We start from the raw sequence: 18847 nt of genomic DNA on the forward strand, positions 1-18847 counted from the left end.
AACTTATGGAGCACGACGATGAGGGCCATATATGGGTCATGGACTATGGGCAAGGAGATTTAGGTCGGCTAGGGCGTCTCTTTCTTTTAGAGCGAGATCTGTGCATGCGCCCCGGAGGTGATTTCCTATATGAGATGGTTCATAGGGGATGGTTGATATACGAGTCTGCTGTAAGATTTATGAGTTGACAACCTATCTTTGAGCTTGTGGCTGACCTTCATCAGCTCTAAGCTGATAGACTCTATGAGGACTCGTGATCTTCTCCATGCGGATGGTGGTGGTTGGGACCCAACGATTGTGGCTCGTCTAGTTTCCATTATGCTCCACAATAGTCTGGATGTCAGGATCTGAAGACATTCTTGCTCTTCGAGCATCGTGACAATGAATCTATACCAATTATATCAGAGGGGGTCAAGCAGGCATTTGGATGTCAAATGGGCTTGGCGGATCAAGGTGCATTCGAGGTGAGATTTTTTTTGTAGGTGGCCTGGGGTCGGCTCCCAATCAGGTCCATTTTAAGTGGTCAAGGTATGGATATCCAGCCGGATTGTCCATATTGTGGTTTGGTGGATGAGACTATGGAGTAATCTTATTCTTGTGCCTGAGGGCTAGTTAGGTTGGGCATTTAGTGGGGCTGGATCAGTAATTCATCCTGGCTGAGGCACTAGTTCAAGCATTCTTAGAGTTTTGAGAAGTGCTTGGAATAATGTGCCTGGGGTGACAAGTACCTACACAACCCATCATATTTGGTTGGTTAGGAGTAGCCTTGTATTCGATTCTAGAAGATACTCAGCAAGGATTATTATGGGGAGAGCTAGTATCCTGGCTATAGAGCTGATTGAAGTGACCGCTAAGCCTTCGAAGACTTGAAACTCTCTCTACTCGTGGAGTGATCCGACTGGTGTTTATTGTCTAGGAGCCCCCTCCCCTAAGATATTTGAAGGTTAAGTTTGATGGGAGTGTTAAAGATAAACAAGATGAGATAAGTTTTGTGATATGTAGGTCTGACTTCAGATTGAGTGTAATTAGGAGATGTTTGTTTGACGTGGACCTTATGAGCCTACCACCTAAATATTGAGGATAACTTTATCACTATAGTGACCTGAATATAAGGCTATATGTGGGGAGGCCACTTTCATCCTTTCTTGCAGGATATCTTTAGTTTATTGTCAGGATGCAGGGTTATGTGTGACTAGATATGTCTTCTGGGAGGTAAATACCGTGGCGAACTGGATGGCAGCTTATACAGCTGAGCACCTGGGAGATTCCTAGTTGGGGGATTTGGTCCTGGACCGCTCGGACATTTTGGTTTCCGCAACGTCTCCATCAAAACAAAAAAAACCCTCCGCGTCCACAAGATCGCAAAGCATCTGGAGCCTCCCCGAGCCCTGACCAGCCGAAATCCCTTGTTCTGTCTTCTTCGGCAGCGGCGGAAGCAGCAGCAGCAGGCGGCCAACGCTGTTGTGGTGACGATGGACGCTGCCCTCTTCTCCCCGGCTTCTCTCTTCTGCTCCCACGACAGCGATGACGATGACGATGACGACGAAGACGACAAGGGTAACAGACGATGCCCATTGCACGTTCTTGGTCCTTTTATTTCCCTTTTTTTTTCCCATTCCCCACCATTCTTCCCCTGCCCTGCGCTCTGGTTTCTCACAGCGATTTCCGTACATTTATATCCTGTCTCATTTTCATCTCTTTCTTTGGGCATAGGGGTGCAGCAGCAGCAGCTCTACGTTGAAAGAACCCATGCTTTTCCCGGAATGGTGTGGTCCTTCTCCATCTCATCCTGTCCCCTTCCTACATACTCCTAACGAACCAAATAGAAAATATGACTATTTGCTGTTGAGAGAACTCATGCATTTAAGTATGTCTTGATGAATGGTAAATAATTTGTTTGCACACTTATAAGCAAAAATCCTAGATGGGGTAGCTTTATTTAGTTTAGATAGCTTATGAGGGATTTTCATTGTTTAAGTGTTTCTTTTCATCCATATGGTGATGTGATTGGAATTCTTTTGCTCGTACATGCTTACTCATAGGATAGGATAATTTTCTGCATACAAGATTGATAATTAAATGGATTGTACTTGATTGAAAAATCGAATAATACATATGTAATTCTGATCTTGCACGTGCCACATAACTCTTTATGATAAAGGGAGTGGACTCAAGGGGTGAAATTATCATGGGTGTAGGCATTGACACATTGGATTAGCCTAAGTCCACATTTGGTTCATGATAGGTGAAATTATCCCTCCAAGACCTTGCAATGGTGGGAATTTCATGCGCTGGGCCATCCTTTTTTATTTTTTTGCTCATGCATCCAATTTTCTGTGCAAATGTAGGATTATAGGCTTTTCATGCTTGGCCCCAAGGGTTTGGGTGAGTTAGGCTAGGATAGGGGCGAAAGTGGATAGGAGTAGGCTATGGTGACGTTATGTTGGAAGATCTAGGGATGGGGTCAGATGGCTAGGGTTACGTCCGTATGCAACTGAATAGGAAGGTTATTCACTTTGCAGCTAAGGGGTGTTTATAGTAGGTGAATCCATCATTTTGTATATTGTACTATTTCCTTTATTCGCTGGTTGATGCATTGCATACCTTTTTCAAATTGCCTGATCAACCAAATTTTTCATCATTATATTTCACCTCCAAATACATTGTTTTAAATTCTAATGCAACCAACTATAGCATTGCCTTGTATTGAGTTTTTGCAATTTTGGCATCCTGTTCGTGCATTGTTAGATAAAGCTTTTAAGATTGAATCTTTTGATGCAGTTCCACCATACCCTCTTTTCATCCTAGCGTAACAGCTTTGCCATCACCTATGTTAGAACTCACTACTATATTGAATGCATTGCATCCTTTTTACCTTTCAATCTAAATATTAAATTGCAAGTTGCTTAGGAGTAAGTTCCTATTTGACAAATGATTTAGTACTTCCATTCAGTATTCCTTCAATCATTTGGCTTCCACATTTTGCCAAATATAGCACATAATTGTCATGTTTATATTGCTTAACTTCCTAACTGTAGGCCCCCTTCATCCTTGTCATGACATGCAATTTCCTCCTTTACAATGTGATATTCTCCTTAATATTCTTTTCTCTGTTATAACTAACTCTTTCTTGTAGTCACATCTTCAAATATGAAAACATAACGAATAAGAATGCTATATAACACTAACATTTATATGATTGTTCGGCCTTCGAAAGATGACATTTATTTCCTTCTACCTGACTGGCCTTATCATAGGTTGATTCATTGCCTATTGTTAAACCTCCCTAGTCCTTATGGCATGCTGATGAACTTTATACAGAGTCTCTTCCTTTTTGGAGTCCATAAGAGCAATCATATATACATTCAGTAGTCCCAATTAAGAAATTGTTAGAAATAAATGTGCCATTTGGAGCTTCAAAAGACATCCATATGGCACATACCATTTTAGAGCTTAGAAAAATGTCATGCAGCTTTACGTGTTTCTCATATAAATATGGGGTTTAGAACCTCATTTGAAAAAAAAAAATCACGTATTCCTTCTTCTATCTTCAACTTAATGGACTTAACATAGCTGGGTATAGAATTCTTAATTGATCCCATGCCATCGAAAATATTATCATTTTTCTAGAGTATGGCTGCAGTTTGAACTTTACACCAAATAACTGAACTTCCATTTGTTTGCATTAGCAAGGACAGCTGTTTTAGCATATACATATTGTTGTAAAGCCTTTTTGCTGTTGTTTTTCGTTAAAAAATTGATAGAATCTTGTGTGGTTGGACATGAGCTGTAGCTATGGAGTTTGATTCTGGTTAAGATTTGAGTAAATCTTGTCCTAGGCCACCCCTTCTTGTTTTTCTCCCTCCTATTCTTGACCTAAGTCTGCCTCCTTATTTCCATCCGGGTATTTACCCCTATTCTCTTCCCCAGGTCATGCTTCCATACCTCACCTCTTTGAACTTTCTTATGCCTTTCTTTTCCTTATCTTTCTAGCTTTCTAGTCCTAACCTTAACTTTGAGCACCCTGATCCCACCAAGACTGCCTGTTCCTTGCGCACTCCTTGATCCATCTTTTCTGCTACAGATGAAGGGAGAGAAGAGAAGAGTGGGTAGTGGGAGAAGGATAAAAGGAAAGGGAGATGTTGTGGATGATGATTAAGTGGAAGAGATTCTCCTTCTAATCCCTTGACCAAGGCTTCCATGGGTTTTGACATGGGAAGGGAAAGGGAAGCAGAAAAAGAAGGGTCAGTGGATGAGAATGAGAAACAGAAGGGAAGAGGGTGAAAGAAAAAAAAAAGGAAGGGAATGGAGAGGGGCAAAGGATGAAGAGTAAACTAGTTTGAGCAATTACGTCGCATATAGCAATCTTTTTAGACTTGGGCAGAACTTGGGCTAGACTTAGAGGGGTATAGTCTGCATCCAATTCTTGTTGGAACCTTATCCACAGGTCAGATTCAACCCCATTAGACTGACTGAATGGTCTATGACTCTATGTTGTTTTCACAAGTTGCACTCTTGACGTGGCTTTGTTTCCATTTGTAGCTGTTTTTCGTTCGTTTGTTAGTGAGCTTTTTGTGAAGCATTGTCTTAGAAATTAGAAGTATGACATGAAATGACAGGAAAAGCTCACACTAATATTCTTATAAAATTTTAGGAAAAAACTTTTTTTTTCTTTTTTTAGATTTAAAAAAATAAGTCTTATAGCCATAAATTAGAAGGGGAAAAAAAGAAACCTATCCACTGTTTTAACTCAGAAGATACCAAAAAGGCTTTTGTTTTCGCTGTCTTATCATAAAATACTTGTCCTCTTCACTTTTGTTAAGGATGTTAAGGTAGGTGACAGGCACATAATCTTGTATCTCTGTGAGTGAAGTGCATTCATTTCATCATACCTTTCGTTCTAATTGTAGTTTCTTCTGGCTCTTGGCATTCCATGCAGGACTTGATAATTCGAGAATTCTCATTTCATCAGCTAAATGCAAATTTACTTTGGCCTGGGACATTTGCATTTAGTGAATGGTTATTTTTAAATCAATCCCTTTTATGTGGCAGACGTATCTTGGAATTGGGAAGGTATGTGCATATTTGAAAGAATATGAATAAAAGATTTTTTTATTGTTTCATTTGAAAATTGATCCTCTCAAAAAGAAAATATATCCGTTGTTTTAAGCATGGCACTTATAGAAAGGAATATGAAAAAAATGACATGTTTCTTTATTGTGCAATTCTATGATTGATTAATATTATGTTTTTCATTGCTTTAGACCTTTTTCCCCAAGCATGAAGGTATATATGCTTAAAAATTGGAGTTCAGATATCATTACCTAGTAGTGGCATGTCTTGTACAAGCTCATGTCGGAAAATGAAGTAGGAAAATAAAAAAGGTTGATTATATGAGAAAACAAGATCCACACAGTATGCACTAGTAACCATACTAGTACACCAACCCCTTAGTGTGAGTACTGAACTACCATGTGTTATGCACCTTGATTTTGTTGTGTTGACACCTAATAGCATATTGTGTGTTGGTATGTCACAATACCAATGCTGGTACTTCAACCCTTGTTTCTACCAGTAGCGTTCAAATTAATTAACTACATAACTGTGTTTGTTTCATGGTTATCGAAGGTTCAGTGCTCTTTCATCTAGGCCCGGCTCTTGCATCCAGACCATGTTAATGCAATAATATTTTAGAAAGTGTCAAGCTTCCTGGTCAACATGTGTAAATCCTGGAAATAATGATACGAAGGTGAAAGTTATAAGAAATAATAGCAAAATGGTTCCCTTAACTAGCATTTGTTTTTGAGAATGGCTGCATGATAAAAAGGTAAGGTTGGATTTGTAGAATGATTCCCTTAAATAGCATTTTGATTTTGAGAATAACTCCATGATGAAAGTAAGCAGCAAAATTTGCCTCACCATATGCATAACATGTACAGCAGAAGTTTTATATATTGCGAGATAGAAAATAGCATTTAGATTGATCTCAATGGATTAGGAGTTTGATCATTAATCAAACATGAAAATGGCATTGGCTGTTTACTTGTGTGGGGACAAATCATTTAGATGGTTATAAACAAGAACTACCGAACCAAAGTTTGTAGTCAGAACATGATGGTACAATGGGTATCATACCATTCTGTTGTGAAATCGATACTGATATGGGTGTTGGGATGCCGGAACCTTGCGTATCAATATGTATCAGCACATGTGTTTGTACTGGTTCGCACTGCTGCATACCGATGGTATCATGTGTTTCATTTTTTTTGAATCTACTAGTTTCTTATGCATGGTTGGTATTGTTACTGTATTGGGACCATATTGTTCTGATGGATAAACGGTATGGGGTTCCCAGTATTTAAAACCTCAGTTTGCGGTATCAGTTTCAGTACCTGTATTGGTATAATGTCGATAGTCTGATTCTTGGTATTGACACTTTGTATGGGTTGGACTGAGTATTGACTTGTTATGGGATGAATTGGTACACTGGGTATGGACCGGCATGGTACAATACTGCACACCATGTGTCAAACATATCCTTGGTTAGGGTAGGCTTCAAAGATTGGATTGAAAGTTTAAATGAATGAGGAGAGAATATGAGTAAGTTTCTTATGTAGAGGATATAACTGTATGTAATAACTAATGGAACAAGATCCATTAAGACAACATTGAAAGGAGGGAAAGAGGCTTATTGCATAGGATGATCTTGTTGAACTGCAATGGGTTGAAATATGTGAATCTTTGAAATATATATACAACAATAATGTTGGTGGACTTGATTCATATCTCAAACTGGAGAAGACATTTCAAGGATTCTAATTCAGGAGGACAATATCTGCAAGTACCTAGATGATATATTTTTCTAAGCTAGAGAATTTACTAAGTTAGTAGAACAGAGTCATGCACTTTTCTTTTAGTCTTTTTTTTTCAAAAAAATGCTTTAACTTGACACTTTTGGATATGCTATTCATATATTGAGTTGGAAAAGTGATATAAAATACAAAGTTTGATTACTAAGCACTGATTCTCTTGTAGATTCTAAAATGGGAAATTAATCTTTTTTCTTTCTGTTCCTCTATCATTGCATGCACTGCAGGTTTTTGTTACAACCTTTATATTTTCTTGCTCTTTGATCCATTTATTTTGATGGCAGTCCTAAATCATTGTCTAAGAAATTTGCTTGAGGGCAAAGTAATGAAGTTATGAAAGTTGATGCTGACGTTGAGGCAGCTGTTATTTGATGGGATAGGTTGCAGTTTAATAGAAGATTAGGTTGGATCTTGTAAACTAAATGCATCATGTGTAGCTCTACAAATTGTTTGTCAAGTTTTATTCAAGATTGTTTTAGATTTCTTGTGAAAAAATATTTCACACTTTTCTGGCCTCCTAAATAAATTGAAGTTACTGAGCTAGTGGAAGCTTTCAGTAGATGCTCTAGAAAGGCCAAACATAAGTATGCATCTAGGTCTAGCATTGCATAGATAAGAAGAGTGGAAAAGAGAGAATAAATGTGACAGCAAGGTAGAAATTTTCTTACTTATATCCTCTTCGAGATGACAGAGGTTCAGGCTGTTTATTTCAGTCTGCAGTAGGAAGAGGCTGATAGTGTTGGTGTTTGATGGATTGGTGTTATATGTTCTAAATAGAGAGGGATGAAGAGAGGTGCTGCAGAGGCAAGCATTGGATTGGATGGTTCAACCATGATTTTTAGTTGTTGACTGTGGTATAGTATCTAATATCTAATAGGAGGGAAATCTTTGAATGAAAACCAGATAGTAAAGAAACAAATGCTAGATAACATTGTTGCAAAAGAAATGATCAATACAGGGTTATCTAGCTTAATATCTTTTCACCACTGATGATATGACCTCATGGAATTCAGGCTGACAACCTGGTGTGGTTTCATAACGGTACAGTCATTTATTAAAGCCATGCTGATCTTAGTGAGAACCCTTGATATCTTTCTTTCTTTCTTTATTTTATATGAGAGAGGAGCAAATTATATTTTTAATCAACAATCTATTGGCAGGGCACTGAATAAATCAGAGGATCATGTCCACTCATTTGAAGCATTTTTTCCAGTTGTGTACTCGATCTACTTCATGATAGGAGGTCTAATCTGATCTTTAAGCTTTTGGTATCTTACCTGTCATCTCAAACAAAGCACTGTCAGAAGAACTTTCTTTTGGGTCATCAGTTGTAATTCAGGCATTATCTAAATTCTAAACACTGACTGTAGAGCTAAACTGTTAACACATCTGGTGAAAATATGCACTGAGCATATGCTAATTCTGTTGTTGAAGAAGTCATTATGATTAGCTATACTATGGTCCAATTATACATCAACCGTAAAGATTCACTGATACAGTCATTATAGAAATTACATGTTAAGTTGTATACAACATAGAAGAATTTGTTTCTATTCTATCAAAAAAATTTATATAATGGATGTTAAAGGCTAAAATGTCTCATTTGTTCTATATGCTTGAACTGATTTCATGATATTTGAATTTGTGAAAGTTTTGTTTGGTTTCAACGATAACAGCCTTTTTCAACTTCAAAGAAGTTTACATGCAGTATCTTACTCAAAAGATGTATCTCGGCTATATGTTCAATGATCCTTTTCATTTGTGTCATATAGCTTAAAACTGAATAACATAGTATTCACATATAATTAAGTTAGATAATGTTTCATATTTTGAACTTCTATCATAAAGCAAATTATCTGCTGGTAAAACTTGTAGATTATGATTTTCTAGTATATTGAATAGTTTTTTCTTCTTCTCTAAAGTGGAACCGGAGCTTTGGCCATTTTCTTGCAAAAATCATTTGGAGTTGACATCACAACTTCAGATTTTGATGACAAGGAAATAGAAGAAAATATAGCCCATAACTGTAGAGCTAATGAGCTGGTGGTGTTACCTCACATCAGATGTAAGTTTCTTTTCTTTATGACTAATGTTGGTTTATATGTATTTCTTTTTCATGGTTTGGTTTATTGGAGGCTTCATGGTATAAAAGTGCCTTTTTGAACACAAATCTGCCCTATTGCTTCAGTTGTAGACACTTAGGAGCCATGTAAATGAATGAATTTTGAATAAACATCAATAGGAAGCCAATGCTTGCCAAACAATTTATTTTTTAGAGTTCAAAATCACCATATCTGTATGTGAAATAACTTCTACTTTCTCTGGCCATATCTGTATGTGAAATAACTTTTATTTTCTCTGCAGTAGAAGTTAAACTATTTGAAGGTCAGAAAATATGGACCTGTATAGATTATTCATAAAAATTGCTCTGCCAGCCATGGGGACTCCACCCTGCAATTCTCAGTTGGTGGAGTTACAGGTAAATATCAAAAAGTAAAACATGTGAAACAAAAGTTATCGTAAGTGTGGTAACCCACCATGCTCTACAGAACTAGATCAAATCATCATATAGATTCAAATAACATCATAGTGGAACTTTCATGCTTTTAAGCCCCAAGAATACTCTTTCTTGAAGACAAGTTTCCCATCATCTTCTTAAAATGATTCTCTTGAATAAAAAGTCTCAGTGTCTTGCTGTCTTTTATTATTGTTGCTGATTCTAAAATTACAAAGCCTTGGAAATAGAAATTCCTTCTCAGAACCAACACTTTTCAACACACAGAATATAATTTCTGGTTCCTCGAGGCCTTATAATTCGTCAAGCATCTTTTGTTTGGTACGAAGACCAGCCTTTGTGTCATTTTGTACTATTTATTATTTCAATATTTCTGACTCAGTTTAGGCACTTCTATGCCTATTATCTCAAAAAAAAAAAAAAGACTCATTGAATCCAGAAATCATGTATTCTTTTAAGATATAAGTACTGAATTCAGATTTCAGGAATACATTTTGTGTGAATCACCAAATAGGCAAGCCATAATGGATTATTGTCACCGAGCCATACCGGGCAGACCGGGATGGTTTCGGCAATAAAATTGAGAAACCGGCGAGGGAGGGGAGGGGGGAGAAGGAAAGAGAGGAAAACAGAGAGGGAAAGAGAAGGGGAGGGGGGAGAGAGGGAGGGGGAGGATGGTAGTTTGCGATGGTCATCGGAACAGAGCTGAGGGAGGGAGGAGAGGGCTTTCAAAGCCCCCCCTCCTCTATATCATGGCTGCTGACTTCATTTAAAAAAAATTAAAAAAAGAAAAACTAAGTGAAGGCAGCAGTTGCTGTTGACTTCACTTAAAAAAATCAGAAAAAACAGGAGCCCGAAGCCTCTGTTTCCTTTTGAAGGACTCGACCCCTATTTTGATGTACAAAGGAGAGAGGGATTCGAAAGCCTTCTTTTCCCCCTCCCTTGGCCCTTTTCCGGTGGTTGTTGCTCACCGCCACCTCTCCCTCTCTCTCTCTCTCCCTCCCTTCCTCCTCTCTTTTCTTGTCTTTCCTTCTCCTTCTCCTTCTCCCCCTCCCTCTACTGCTTCCTCCCTCTCCCTCTCTCTCATTCTTTCTCTCCCCCTCCCTTGCCGGTTTCTCTATTGGCTCCTGCTAGAATGGCACGGCATCAGGGCATAATGTATCATATTGCTGGCCTATTGGCATGGATGCAGGTTTTGGTGTAGCAGACCTTGATTAGATGTGTTATAGCCGTTTTTGGTTCCTAATGTTTGTGTGCCTGCCTTCCTCAATTTTGCAAATTAGGTTGCTCTCAATTCAGTTTGCATATAGAGGGTTGATAAAGGGTGTTGTAGTATGTAAGAAGTCAGTTCCATTTCATATTGGAAAATCTTCTAGAGAAGTTTCTTTCAACTATTTTTTTGAACTAAACTGAAGTACCTAGTGATTTGGTGCAATTGTGGAAATAAATGTTTGATTCTTTTTCTTCAGATGTGTTTCAGATTGATAAAGGCCCTTTTTGAAGTTTCTTTCAGATGGGTTTCAGTTTAAGGACCATATATCAAGTTTTTTTTTTTTTTTTTTTTCCTTTAAATAACTTTCTTATGCATTTGAAAAGGTCATTTTGTTTTACCTGATTTTTAACACTAAATATTTAAATGGCCCAGATGCTTTGTCTCTTCTACCTTGTACTTTACATCTTAATTCCCCATCACTAGGTTCCAATGTATATGTGGTTTTCTTTTAAACAAGTATGGATGTGAATTATATCAAATACAAGGCTGTGTCTTGTAATTATATGAATATAACTAATAACCAGTTCATATCTGGATCTATTTCCAGGAAATATGTGTTACTGGTATTTGATTCATATTCATATATTCTCAAAACTGATATAACACAGGTAGGCCAGTCCCCCCTTATCTAAAATAAGATAAAAATTTTAGTATTAGATTGATATTCATATCCAAAATTGTATCCACTGCACAAAAGTGGACTTGGGTATGGATTTATTGATATCAGATCTGTATCCAATCCGTAATTAGCTTTATGTGCATGAGGTAGTTGAATAAAATTCTTGAGCATTTCTGTATAAACATCAAAACAAACTATTTTTTTAGAAGAATTTTCCTAGCATGCAGATGGTTGTTATGTAAAAGATAGGACTTGGAAGTCGGACCAAGTTGACTGATCAACATGCTCTCCTATAATAGATGGCCTTTCTTGGTCCTTGCTGGAAACATTTTTAGTCACTGTAAAATCTCTCTAAGAAATATTTGAAATCTTTTTCATAGGAATCTTTTGATGTGTTATATCGTGGAGGCTAGAAAGCATAGTGCTTGTTTCCTTTTACTGATTATTTGGGGGGCACTCACCTTAAAATAAAAAAATTACAAGATTAGCTAACACATTTTTATTTTGCATATAATCAAATTTCTAGTGATGGCATTATCCCTCTACAATAGTTAGGGCTGGAAACCCTTATCTGTTGTCATAACAGAGAATAATGATTAGTAGTGGAACAATGATATTAATAGAGATGTGCAAGAAACATCTATATTAGACAATCACATTTTCAAAAATACTAAATATGCATCTTATTATTAAAAAAGAATATTTTGTACCAAAAAATAGAATATTTAAAATATACAACAAATAATAGTGAAGCCAAAAAAATCAATGTTATATCCATTTCGTAATGTTGTTTTGAAGGACAGCGGAATTGTCCCGAACCATTTGGTTCGGGGCATATCGGACTGTATTGGTGGTAGGCCAAGATGGTTCCAGCCTTCAAATCGAGAAACCAACATAAGGGGAGAGGGAGAAAGAGAGAATGAGGAAGAGAGATAAAGGAAGGGAGGGAGAGAGTGCATAGGGCCGATCGCAACTGGAATAGGGGTGAGGGATAGAGAAGCTTTTGAGCCCTCTCTCCTCTGTGCATCGGTGGAGCCCCTATTGTAAAATGAAAGAGGGGCTTTAGAAGCACCTATTTTGTTTCAACTTAAAAAATTCAAAGAAAATATAGAAAAGGTGGAAACCCCTGTTTCTTTTCGAAAGGAGGGCTCCGCCCTTGTTTTGACACATGGAGGAGAGAGGGCTTCGAAAGCCCTCTCTTCCCCCATTGCCCTTGTTCTTGCCACCGCCCTCCCCCTCCGTCTCTCTCTCTTCCCCCCCTCCCATCAGTGTTGCTTGTTGGTTCACATTGGGATGGCACAGCATGGGGGTTTACTATACCATTGCACCGGCTAGTCGGCATGGATGCCGGTTTCGGTACCGTCTTCTTTAGCTATTTTACATTATAACATTTATAACTTATTGTGATGGCTATTAGAAATGAGGTACCCTTAAACTATTATAAAGACTATTAAATCATTGCAATGTCAATATGTCATAAAGACTATTAAATCATTGCAATGTCGATATATCATAACTGCTAAAACTAAGGTAACCTTCATGAGGTCCACAATTGATAAAAGCATATTCAAGTATGATACCTGGATAAAGAATTTTAAGAAATGCTTGTTGCATGGTTGCAGACCACTATGAATACTATTGCATTGTAGATGTGATAGAGTCCATGAAGTATAAGATTTTGAAGAATAATCAATTGTGTAGAAAATGAAGAAATGAGATACATATAATCCACCACAAATAGAATTTGATCGTAATCATAATTATAAACTAGCATATTAACCCGTGCGATGCGTGGAGTTTTTTTTTTTCTTTTTAGTTTCAAACCTTCGCAAGCCCTCACGCAGCTCCTCCTGCTCTCCTCGCCGCCACATTTCGTCGGTCTCCACCATCTCCTTCTTCTACATCGTCACCGGCGTTGGCCTTCTCCAAAAAAGAAAGATGCTGACCTCCTTTTGCTCTCCTCATCGCCACCTCCCACCGCTCCCCTCGCCCTCCATCTGCCTCCTCATGGAAGTGGGCCTTTCCCACCTCCCACCCCAACACATCCAGCCCCCAGAGCTTCAACTGAATCCTCACCGTTGGGAGGCGGCAGACCATGGTGGCATCCCCATCGTTGACCACGACTCCTCCATGGACCTCCTCCCACAACTCTATCATGCGAGAGGCCTCTCCCACGTCCTACCCCAACACATCCAGCCCCCCAAGCTCTAGTCGGATCCTCACCATTGGGAGGCTGCAGACCATGGCGGCGTCCTCATCGTCGAGTGCGACCCCTCATGGATCCCTCCCGTAGCTCTATCGCGCGTGCGACCCCATGAAGATGAAGCTACAGTACGTGTGCGACCTCGAGCCAACTGCGTTCGATTCCCGAGGTTTTTTTACTTTCAGCACATGTGGCGGATGGAGGCATCTGCGTTAAGATGCCTCCATTTTAATATATACATATAGATTTTTTGGCTCTTTTCAACTATGTCATTTGGTTGTATAGATCCTTGTTTGCTAGATATTCCTATCTAGGGCCACCTTTGATGTTATTTTAAGTTTCTCCATATCTTTCCCCACAACCTCTATCTATGTTAATTTAGGTCTTCCTCTTCCTTTTCTACAACTTTCAACACAAACTAAAGCACCTTGCTTATATAAGCCTTCTCAGATTTTTGTCATACATGTTCTTACTATCTCAATTGATTTTCCATCACTTGATTCTTTATTTGTGCAACTCCTACAACTCTAATATATTCATTTCTTAATCTTTCATTCCTAGGTTTACCACACATCCATTTGAACATTCTCATTTTTACCATGCTTAATTTATTTTATGTACTTTCTTCATCATTCAGCACTCTGAGCTATACAATATTGTAGGCTTAGGCCTTGTTTGGGATTATTGTAGATAGTAGAGCTTTTGCTATAATGCTTTTTAATAAAAAGCTGTTTACTATTTGGTAACTACATTTCTGAAGTATTGTGAAACTCTAATATCTATTTGGTAACCAAATTGAGCAAGTGATTTTCAGTGTTCGTCGTACCATCTCATATCGGATGGTACAGGGCATCCCGTACCATATCGGTATTGTACCGTTATGCCAAACCATTCCGTACCGACACAGCCATATCGTATGATACTACGTACTGGCACTATAGTGGAATTTCACTAATACAGAGTCCGGTACTGAGATGGCGAACCTTGGTGTTTTTAGTATCAAAAAATCATAGCGAAAAACATTATACTTTTAATTTTCTAATATTTTTGTGCTATCAAAACTATTATTATAAAATATTCTTAATTTATAAATTTATTTATTTTAATTTTTAACCAAGTAGTATAATGAAAAATATTTTTTTAAATTTATTATAAATTATGATAATAATATTATTATACAGTCATGATATTATTATTTTAATATGCTATAATAGTGTTATGTTATAATATTATATAGTAAAATATTATTATTATAACATGATTACTATGATAGAATAATCATGATAATTATGTTATATTATATTATATCATATTGTATTATATTATATTATATTGTACCACCAAAAACTATAATTATAAAGCATTATTAACTTATAGACATGGAAAAAAACAGCTTCCCAACACATCTTAAGTAAAGCTTTTGCCCCAAAGCTAAAATTTGGAGCTTTTTTCTAGTAGGCTTTTTTAGCTTTTGGAGGAGGCAGAAAGCTATTTCAAAATCTTTACCAAACACCTCAAAATCATCAAAAGAGCTTTTGGGCCCTCTAAAAGCAATGCTAAACAATACCTTAGTGTTGTTCTATAAAATTTCATTTTAGTCCACAAGATACGTGCTTATCACGTAATATTCTAGATGCACCTCTCCACTTCATACAACTAGCTCTAATTTTATTCCATATGTCTTCATTTATCTCTCCATTATTTTATATAATAGATCCTAAATAATGAAATCAATCACTCTATAGTGTCTCTTTTCGACCAATTTTAATTGATATTACATCTTCATTTTTATTTTCATTATATTTGCATTCCATATACTCTTTGTTCTACTAATTTTTGAGCCCTTATCCTTTAAAGTTTCTCTATAAATCTAATTTAGTGTTTACTCTATTTTTCTTTTCATCAATCAATACTATATAGTCCGCAAATAATATAAATTATTGTAAATCTTCCTGAATATTATGTGTGATTTCATCCATGATTAATGCAATATGGGTATAGTGCTAATCCTTGATGTAAGCCTATTATGACTAGCAAAATACTTGTGACAGCACAAATACTTGTGTGGTTAAATTCTCTTCTGGTATCACCTTACAATCCTTATATTTGATAAGAGGTTTGTTTTCGGAATGACATGATTATTTTTTTGTTAAGAATGTTAAAACGAGTAAGCTCTATGAAATACCTAGAGATTTATTAAATTCCTATCATAAGAATGGACGTTTATGAAATTCCTATCATAAGATATGATAAGTAGGCTTATCCTTTCTCTTTCAAGAATACTTTGCATTAATTCATCCTTTTCTTTTCAAGATTATTTCTTAACCCACTCCTATAAGCCTAATTGTGGTGCATAACACCAATTACGATAAAAATCTCAATAAAAATAATTTTATAGCAATCAACTTATCATTTATTTTATTTACATGTATAATTTTCTGTTATTTCTTTATCCACGATAATTCCTACTCCATTTGTATTATGATCCTTACCTACATGTAATATTATATAACCAATCCCATTGTCCTTAGATTTATTACCTTCCCAGTTAATTTCTTATAAGCAAGCAATATTTATTCTCCTACATGTTATCTTATCCACTAGATCTCTACTTTTTGCATTTAAAATTTCAATATTCCTAGTAGCACATCAAATTTTCTTCTTTTGTACTACAACTGGCTGCCATTGTAGTAGAATACTACTAAAAGACTCCCTAACTCTAAATTGCTCCTGTCACTATAATTGAGTTATATTCAATGACCTAGCCAACCCTTTCTCATTTGTCACTACAATCGGGTTATGCTATAGCACATTGCCTACAGGAAATGACCTAGCCAATCCTTGCCCACTTCTCATACAATTGGGTCCGGGTGTATTGTGTTGCATAGAACAGGGGACACCCTGGTATTTATTATACGTATGATATTTGGATCCATTTTATAATTTTTGATATGTTTTTTACGACTGATTGTCAACTTGATGGCAACCCTCCACCATACTCATCTGGGTTTGGTACCTGTAATGATGGTGTTACTACAAATAGAATTTGATATAGTTTCAAATTAGCAAATGTTTTATGACAACTCTTTTTGGTGGTTTATGCAAGGATTTAACAACTCAAACCCTTTAAATTGTTTTAATTCAGGCCATGAATCTTCCTGAAGGATTTCTGGTATAAAATTAAAACTCTATTACTGAACATGCATCCTGAGTTACATATCGGGCCTGTTTGGATCTGGAACATCCAACCCCCAGTTATGTGTCATCCTGAATTGGTAACCCTCTAGTCTGTATAGCTCTACAGGGGTTGGCAAATGACTTCACTCCTTAGATTTTGGATAACTAATTCTAGTAAGTAGGGGATTTTTCTTAGCTTTATGAAATCAGGAACTCCACCAATCTCCTCAAACTTCTTCATAATTGGTTATTTTAATTTCTCAAGTCTTTCTTGGACAGGCATATATTATAGAGGCATTAAGTATTCTGGCATCCAAACAGGCCCATCATTTGTTTACTCATCCATATTCTGACATCTTGCTGATCTCTAGAACAGTGCTTTCTCACAAGCACTCGTAAGTTGAAGAAGGGAGATATTTCCGATTAGTACAAGGGCTGCTAGACAGATTCAGGTTTGACTAGATGCCCTCTAAGAACATGCTGGTCTGTTGTGAACTGCAGGTGAACTTTAATCCAAAAGTTTGTTGCAACCATGATTTCAGATGTTGATCCTTGAATATACCAAGACTTCAGATGTTTCCTAACAATCTGGCATGGTGTCCAATAATTCCATTTCATAAATATAAGGAACTTTTTGGGCTGATCTTTTTGCACCATGACCAATAGATGATCTAAGCTTTAACTGAAGTGATATGATCATTTCTCATAATACTAAAGAAAAAAAATTGTTTGTCTTCAGCATAATACATCACACATCATCACCAATGGATGCAAATAACTGATTAAGAAACGAGGCCATGTATTAATGGAAAAATATGATTGTGCACTTTAACTATTACTTTGGCTTTTCTATAACCACTCTAGCTTGTGGAGTGCCAATATTGTTGTCCTACTCTAAAATATAACTTGTGCGTATTGTTGAAGGATAAAAAATTTACAATGAACTACTTAGCCAGATGCCTTGGTGATTGTCTTTGGTCTTCTTTTGCAATACCACTAAAGAAAAAGTTTTATAAACTTGCAGAGTCAGTTATTCCATTGTTTTATCATTTTATTTTACACTTTTTATTTATAAATACAAAGAGTAATAACTATAGTTTCTTACATTATCAGCCAACATGGGCTTAATATTTTCATTTACAAAGTGATAAAATAGTCCAAAAAACTGTAGTAGTTATCAAAGGAGATTTAGCCTTCAAGTTGCTCTGTCCATTGTAATTTGAATGTTCCAGATACATGGGGAGAAATGTTTCCAACTTCTGAACCAGACTGGGACTTGATTATTGCCAGTGATATTCTATTATGTAAGGGTTTCTTCCCATCATTCCATGGTAATTATTATGCTTGTGCAGCTGGTGTGATATGATCCCTTTCTGCTGCTTGCAGATGTGAAACAGTATTCAAACCTGATAAAGACCCTGAGCTTCCTCCTAGAAGCTTACAAACCAAAAGATAAGATAGCAGGTGTTGCTAATTTTCAGGTTAAGCAAGCCGTTACTATATCGGGTAAATTTAAGATCCCTAGTCTGTGAAGCATGTTGTTGGTCAATTTTGTTGCCTCAAATCTATTATGTTTTGCAGGAAAAGAAGTGCGACTGCAGTGGCCACTATTCTTGATGAGTTGGCGACGTAGGATAGGTAGAGAGGAGGAAGCACATTTTTTCACTGGATGTGAGGATGCTGGTCTTGTGACACAGCATCTCGGGTCTCGTGTGTACTGCATCAGCCTTAAGAAGGATATTTAGAGGTTAGAAACAAGCAAATATAAGTCAGATATGTCATGTTGTGCGGTGTACTTACATTTCCGAGATGCTATGGTTGATTATGCCACCAGAGCTCTTGCATGTCCCTCGTGCCTTCCTACACAATATTTTTGGTACGATTAGCAGTAGTTACAAAATTTTAGTTTAGCTTGCTGTGACCTAGATGTTCTAAAAGCTATGGTGGTGTTTCGTCATTTCTTTGTTTGCTGACTGAAGAAGCTTTAATTATAGGCTCATTGTTTCTTGGAGAATTTATGCCTCTCCATATAACGAGTAGAAATGTTTATGGTTACGCCAGATGCTTTCAAATGTCCCCTTTACCAGGGTTCGGATTTTTAGGTGGGGGGCTACTGTCCATTATGTAGCCTATTATTGCTCTTCTTTTCTGTTTATATGTTTGTTTTTTTTTTTTTTTTTTTTTTTTCAGA

General features: G+C 36.9%; 1 protein-coding gene across 2 annotated transcripts; it reads left to right on the forward strand.

Moving 5' to 3' along the window:
* Nucleotides 1-1266: 1266 nt before the first annotated feature.
* Nucleotides 1267-18670, forward strand: LOC105046226 (uncharacterized). Of its 2 annotated transcripts, XM_010924739.4 has the most exons (7): nt 1268-1557; nt 1714-1766; nt 4940-5073; nt 8792-8934; nt 17889-17960; nt 18043-18162; nt 18238-18670. In XM_010924739.4, exons 1-7 carry the CDS (start codon nt 1473-1475, stop codon nt 18399-18401), a joined length of 771 nt encoding a protein of 256 aa, XP_010923041.1. In that variant the 5' UTR covers nt 1268-1472; the 3' UTR covers nt 18402-18670. The 2 variants fall into 2 exon arrangements, with proteins under 2 accessions (XP_073114834.1, XP_010923041.1); XM_073258733.1 differs by lacking the exon at nt 17889-17960 and having other exon boundaries at nt 1267-1557.
* The last annotated feature ends 177 nt before the right edge of the window (nt 18671-18847 follow it).

The sequence above is a fragment of the Elaeis guineensis genome, chromosome 5 (assembly GCF_000442705.2).
Source record: "Elaeis guineensis isolate ETL-2024a chromosome 5, EG11, whole genome shotgun sequence".
NCBI classification, from domain to species: Eukaryota; Viridiplantae; Streptophyta; class Magnoliopsida; order Arecales; family Arecaceae; genus Elaeis; species Elaeis guineensis.

What these genes read in the sequence shown, in the direction of transcription:
- LOC105046226 (XM_010924739.4), top strand. Translation starts at nt 1,473, where the DNA reads ATGGACGCTGCCCTCTTCTCCCCGGCTTCTCTCTTCTGCTCCCACGAC. An exon ending in CGTATCTTGGAATTGGGAAG is followed by an intron (nt 5,074 to 8,791) that starts GTATGTGCATAT and finishes TCTTCTCTAAAG; the next exon opens with TGGAACCGGAGCTTTGGCCA. An exon ending in GGTGTTACCTCACATCAGAT is followed by an intron (nt 8,935 to 17,888) that starts GTAAGTTTCTTT and finishes TGAATGTTCCAG; the next exon opens with ATACATGGGGAGAAATGTTT.